Below are 6,905 nucleotides of genomic sequence, written 5' to 3' on the forward strand. Positions count from 1 at the left end.
TCATCCATCTTGTTACGAAAGCGGATTGTTGACGGCAGTAATGTAACACAACAATGCCGAGTAAACAGATAACGTTTCCTAGGTAACATAACAATGCACGCAAGCTGACCATTGTTGTCGATCCATATTTACACATTGTTGATATGGATCTTACACGTTTTCCTAGGTAACAACAATGCCGAGTAAACACGACGTTCTATAGGTAACCATTGTTGTCGATTTGTTGATACGGATCTTACATTTTCGTTACACGTTTTCCTTTCACTTTTTTGCCGAATGACCCTTCCGTATAGACGTATTTACGTCAAAAATTAGAAATCGAACATGTTATGGTGGCCGTGATGTTTCTGCATTACAAATTTGCAATAGTACTGTACGAGATTTGAGGTTCTCACACCAGAGAATATGTCTGCACGGTAATGCCGTGTGGATTTACTACCGTTTCAGAAAAAAATGTCTCCATCTTCAAAACATTGGTATCTAACTACCAGTCCACATGGCGTTAATACCCAGAAGACCAACATTGGAATTACACTGGTAATGTTGAATACAGAAAGCAGCAAGATGAAAGGACAGAGGCCACCAATCGCGAATCTATGTCAATCAGAGCCTGTAACAGCTACTAGCATCTGCGTAATTGAATCAGGGTTGTACAGATCCTGCTGACAGTGACAGCAACTTCGACCGTAATAAAAATGGCAAGTTAAATTGGCCTATAACAGCACTAACACGGTGCAAGAGTTTCAAGTAAAACGACCTTCTAAATGTGGGGAGTCGCCCAACAGTGACAGCGAGCTATACACGTATTATTTTCACCAAATACAGTTCACCATTGTTTGTTTGCCAGAACAGAAATAACTACTTACACAAAATAGTGGCTGAGTAGTCGCCGAATCCACATAATGTAAGATTTGAGGTTTAAACCTATTTTGTATTCTACAAAGTCCCTATTTTGATTCTCGCCACGGAGACCGACCATCCAAACATGTTTTCTTGTGTTAATAGCTCTCTTCAAGACACGACCGATTCGTTTTACACATACCCAAAATTATTAATAGCTAACACACTTGGTAGACAGAAAAATTCAATTTAAAAAGCGATGTTATATAAAATAAACAGGACAACTACTCCCATCAAAATAGACTCTCAAAGATCTCGCAAACCAAATGCATACTTAAATGAAGTTTGTACAGAATTTTTCCTCAAATAATACCTTATCAAATTTTTTGAACGACGATGTTCAAGCACTGGTATCTGGTAACTGAAATTAAGGACTATATTTAATTTCTTACGATATTCAAACATGATTAAAATATCTTTGAGGGGGTTGTAGATTAAATGTGAGAATCCATTTATATAAACACCTCCAGAACAATTAACATTCTATACTTTTGAAATCAAACAGTAGTCAATTCGTATTTATCGAAGTAAAATAAACATTATTTGTAAATACATTTGTAAAATATATCGTAGGGCTGTATTTCAGGGATAAATAGGATATTCCAACGAGTTCAACACTTCTTGCCCATATCTCTTTGAAAGTGGCAAAAACATTTATGGTGCTAGATCACCAAAGGTACCCTCCCATGTCTGCCATTTTACTACGCACAAAAATAAATCTGTATACACATTTAAAATAAGTGTCAAATTCGATATGGTTTTCGGAATATGTAGGCCTACAATGGTTCACTAGCAGTCGTAAGCTTAAAAATTGTCATACAAACTTAATTCTGATTTTAATTTTTTTTCAGTATCAAACAATGTACATTTTATAATGTTACGAAAACGAAACTGAAATGAATTTGTTGTGCTCACTTTCCTTCAACACATGAATTTATTAATTACTATTTAAAATTTTATGTCAATTTCTGATTTCGTTAACTTTGAGATTTCATTACACACGTTAAAACCTAAAATTTTCGCAACGTTTGTTGTTGCTGGCATTTTTACGATATTTCATTCAGAAATTGTGTGGAGTTTATTAACTCGTCACACTAAATTTCACGCGCCCAACTTGCCTGATTTGTTATAGTCACCATGTCAACAGTATGATCTCACTCGCCATGTTGTTATACACTCTACATAGTTTTCTGAAATCTACTGCCTAAAACATTTGAGGGCCGTAGTATGGCTAACGCTAGTCTCTTCCACCTCAAATTCGCACCTCCGCCATCTTAATATTAAAGATGGAAGTAAAATTAAGTACAAAACATGGGATGGCCTCAGGTGGCAATATGTACAAATCCTTTCATTGCTTCCAAAGTTGTTAGATGGGGCACGCACATGACCGTGATATCGCAAACCTAGTTTGCTGACATAAACATGGAACAGCAGGCTGATAAGTATCCAGGTCACCATGCTGTTAATTTCTGCTAAAATACTGCTAATAGCAAGATCCATTAACGATCACGTCGCTGATAATTTATTTTAGGAAGCAGTAAGATGACTACCTTGACTGTGACCTTCATCCTCTCAAAGTACAATATGATCTAGCACTCCTTCCTGTAACTATCGATAACACAAATTCTATCAGACATATTTAAATCTTATTAAATATAACTTGTGTAGGAATTTGAAGAAATGATCTATTTGGCCCAATACAACGTGGAAATAACATGGCTATGTTCAAAGTGAAGCGCCATGTGGTCTGGTAGAAGTTCAACAATGTGTCAGAGGTCCTTGCTGCTTCATCCCGCTGATTATGAAAGCAGCAATAACCTTTGAAACGTTGGTGAACTTCTACCACACTACACGGCGCTACAACCCAGAAGACAGCCATCCTCGTACTCACCGCCGGGGAAACCTCAAAACCTACACTGTGTTGATAGAATCGGTAACTCCTGATCCTGAACGAGAAAAGGACAGTGTGATGTAATTTTGGAAGATTTACACAATTTTCGTGATTTCCAGTCATTACTAACGTGCAACACGATACGGGTGCTACCTGGGGCGCCATCGGGGCTTTACCTCCACGCACTATCAACGCCTTGATTGTATTCTTAGGGCACGGTTGACACAATTCAATGTTCTACCAAATTACACATTTTCTAACGAGCAATGCAGTTCAGACTACCGACACAAGAAAGATTAAGTTTGGCAACAAAGCAAAGATCCCCCTCGCCCCTCTTACTTCGTTACTCCTCCCGCGGTCTCACTTTTTACACACAAACAACAATAGCTGCTGGACCACTCTCAGCAAGGTAGAAGTACAATCCCAGTTTGTTCATCGTTCTGTTGCGGCATGGTAACAAGTATTGCACAAGAAAAATGCACAAAATGAATTATATACAGGCCTACATCATTCCACGTGATAACATATCTCGTTTGTCAGATACCACAATGGTACAATACTGAGACATGCACACATCATTCTGGTTCTTCAATGCTGCATTACCTTAACTACGTACTTAGTTTTAAATTGAACACATTGTCTGGTATTATATTTTCGCACTTCACATGAATGCAAAATGGAGCAACTGCGAGAAAATATTGAATTACCACCAATTAATTTCATACTTGATGTCGCATATTGGAATATAAAATGTCAAACATCAGCATTTTTACCAACATTTACAAACTCACAAAGCAAAATCCTGTTCTCAAACCCGGCCAACACATTCTACAAATGGAATTAGAAATGCATTCTATTCCACGCAGTGACAAAGCTTACTAACACTACAAACTTCAAGAACATAATCAAAGGAGAGAATCTGTTACGTCCTTAATTACGTTGAAATTCCTCGATACATCCAGGCCACTTCAATGCCATTTATATACTTTGAGGCTGTTATCTAGAACGATCCTTGTAACCGGTGAATTGTTACTTTCTGCATGGACAGTATCACGAATCACGTGTATAACAATTTCGTAGTGCTTATATATTTGCTCGGGTAGTTACGGCAGAATATAAAGTTCAATACAAACATGCTGAGTAAATATGACTAAAATTACGAAAGTAAGTTACTCTGGTTTCATACTCTAGCATCTCGGCAGATTAAAATCCGAAATTCACATAAGAAACCTCTTAAAGGCATTACTGAAACAATGCTTAAGACTGCCGAATAAAAGCTGATATGAGAGTCAAAAGGAAAATTACCCCACGGAGAACTCATACAAGAACGAATATTTAATTGTTGCCTTCTAATTCACGGAAGGAAATGTATTCCGTTAGCACGTGTAAAATCATGACGGCCTGAAGTTCGTTATGACGCAGAGCCAAGGACCAACCAACCTTGCCCTTGAATCACAACGTAGCTTGCCCAGACATAGCCTCATGTGATCATGTGACGTGGTGTGTTGTCAAATCTACGCCAAGCCCACTGCCGTTCTACTGCTAATCAGTTTTACGTGCTGCAATAGTACAGGTAATTTCGATTCGAGAAATAAAACTGAGACCTGTCCTCTTACAGGAAACAAAAACCATAATACGGCACTCACATAACAGGCTTCCTGTGTACAAATGATAAAATACTACGATGCATGCTGATCACGTGTGCTTACATGCCCAAAATAAATGGCGGAATAACTATGCACCACAGTTCAATAACATCGTCCGAAAATTTAAAAATCCCTGTAAATTTCAATAGAATTTGCAAGAACAACTGCACAGTATCTCGAAAACATCTAAGTGTTAAACTTAATAAACAACACTTCCTTGATTCTAGAACGTGGGAGGATATAACACATTACGTTATTTAACCACTTCATTAATGGTATGTCACTGCACTTCACAATATAAGATATTTAACAATCACATTCCACTCAACACTTGATAATGCTCCTTAACCTACATTAAATAAAACACTTATTGTGGCAATGCACACCTTACGTTTGTACTAACGATATTATTCACTCGTAACCACAGACAGAAAAGCTAAATGCCTCTCAGTAATCCATCACAAAATATATACACTACGCAACACAATAACAAGCCACTACTAATGTAAAGAATACTGCAAGAATTAATTGCTTCCAACTAAACAAAGATTGCTAATAAAGAAGTTTAAACTTCAAGCAACTTTCTCCAGATTTCTATAAATTATTACTCCCCACATTTCTGTACCGGAGAAGAAGTCACATCTCCCATACAAGCCACCCACAGTCATTAAAAATGAACGAAGTACAATAACATTTAGTAGCCCAAGCAGTATGGATTTATTCCACTCACCTATTTTTTTCCAGTTCGTTATGAGTAGTCCTGAAAAAAATAAGACATCAATAAACAACGATTTTCTAGCTCACATGTATTGTGATACAACAGTCAGTGCACAGGAATGCTATTAATGTAACTGAGGAATACTAACCTGCTTCCCTGAGATTTTTTTGTCTTTGGTCTTTTCATACTTCTGAGATCATCTGGCATTGGCAGTGTTGATGCATATCCATGTTCCGCCTCTGTCATAAAAATATCAAAACAGCGTCAAAATCAGCTGATTTCCAGGCCAACAACTGACATGGGAGCCATGTTGACGTGGATCGAGACTCCAGAATCACAGCTAAAACAAGTATAAACTCACCTCGTTCTCGCCTTTCCAAATATTCTGCAGCTTGCAAAAGTGCAGCAATGCTCATAATTGTTATTTTTAAAGTAAAATACTAAAAGAAGAGAAATATAATACAAATGTGAAGGATCAAACAACAGCACAGGTCCGCGCCCTTACAATACACTCCTGCATTTATTGATGTCAAACGCGTACAGAGCTTTCCTGCGAGAGGTTATAAGAGCTGCGCTACAATTGGCTACTCGTTACTAAACGTCACACCAGTAACCAATAGAGCATTCGGTTTTATCCACCCGAATTACCTGAGAAGTCACGTGAATCTCATGCCTCGAAAGAAAACAAACAGCTGGGTAGCAAACGAACGAGCATGGGTGTGCACGCAACTGTCCAGGATTATATTAAAAACATAGAAAATAAACAATATACCCCCATACAATCAGCAATAATATCCGCAAGTGAATATTTCCATATTAAAGACTGGGTTCTAAGCTGCATGCTATTTCAGTTGACTGAACTTCGTTTCATTGGAATGTTATTTGCAAAAATATACCTAGGACAATAGTTTTCCTCCGCAAACTTATCATGCAACGTCGGATTTTGTAGAAACAAAAGATTCATTCGAGCACCTTAAAAATGAATGAATTATATATTTAAAACGGAGACAAAAACTCTCCCTCTCCTGATTACATGCGCATCTATGCTTCCTTATGTAATTAACGTAGTGGACGCTACGTCCTTACACCGTATTCAAATTATATTAGAAGCCCTAATATTGAAAGCAATATTAGTTTAGGTGAACTTGAACCCTTTTTCCGATGAGATCTCTCAGTAACCATAAGTAATGACAAGGTTTACATACAGAGATTCGTTCATATATTCCCCATAATATTTATATACGAACGCATACCATTAGACATAAACTGCATTATTGGAAACATCACTGGATTTATTGGGACCTTTTTGACTTACTAATACACCAGCAAAATTTTCTTATGCAATTGATGCGCTTTCCCTTCATGGCAAAAGAATATGTTGGGCCTTTCTTATTTCAACCGATAGCACGTATATCTAAATTTTATCTTTTAAGCCCTTAATTGCTACCTTTCCTGACGAAAATCAGTTTATAAGTGTCATTGTTATAGTATGTTTGTCACTGGCCACAATTTAAACTAGTATTTCTGTTTACAAACTCCGTTTTCTCCGCCACCTATCATCCGAATTGAGAATTAAATCTGTCACTGCAGTACTTCTATAGACATTTGGTCATCGTCTTGTACAGACCAACACAAGGCCATGCAACGCGCGCACAAACACAAAGCTCTCATTCATCCCATCACAATTTTGTGTGTATATATACACATGTACAAATGACACAGCTGGTGTATAAATTCAGCTTGCATCCCC

General features: G+C 37.5%; 1 protein-coding gene across 1 annotated transcript in view; it reads right to left on the reverse strand.

The window, feature by feature from the left end:
- Window positions 1–5,690, reverse strand: part of LOC110826911 (transcription factor mnt) — a 94,207-nt gene extending 88,517 nt beyond the window's left edge. Inside the window, exons 1-3 of the mRNA XM_022058029.2 lie at window positions 5,517–5,690; window positions 5,304–5,394; window positions 5,168–5,197 (exon numbers count right to left, since the gene is read on the reverse strand). Coding sequence (XP_021913721.1) covers window positions 5,168–5,197; window positions 5,304–5,394; window positions 5,517–5,571 — 176 coding nt within the window. The 5' untranslated portion in view covers window positions 5,572–5,690. The remainder of the gene's footprint in view (window positions 1–5,167; window positions 5,198–5,303; window positions 5,395–5,516) is intronic.
- Window positions 5,691–6,905: the final 1,215 nt, after the last annotated feature.

This window comes from Zootermopsis nevadensis, unplaced genomic scaffold, assembly GCF_977971745.1.
Source record: "Zootermopsis nevadensis isolate Lab colony 2312 unplaced genomic scaffold, Znev_1.0 Znev_ptg000016l, whole genome shotgun sequence".
Classification (NCBI taxonomy): Eukaryota; Metazoa; Arthropoda; class Insecta; order Blattodea; family Termopsidae; genus Zootermopsis; species Zootermopsis nevadensis.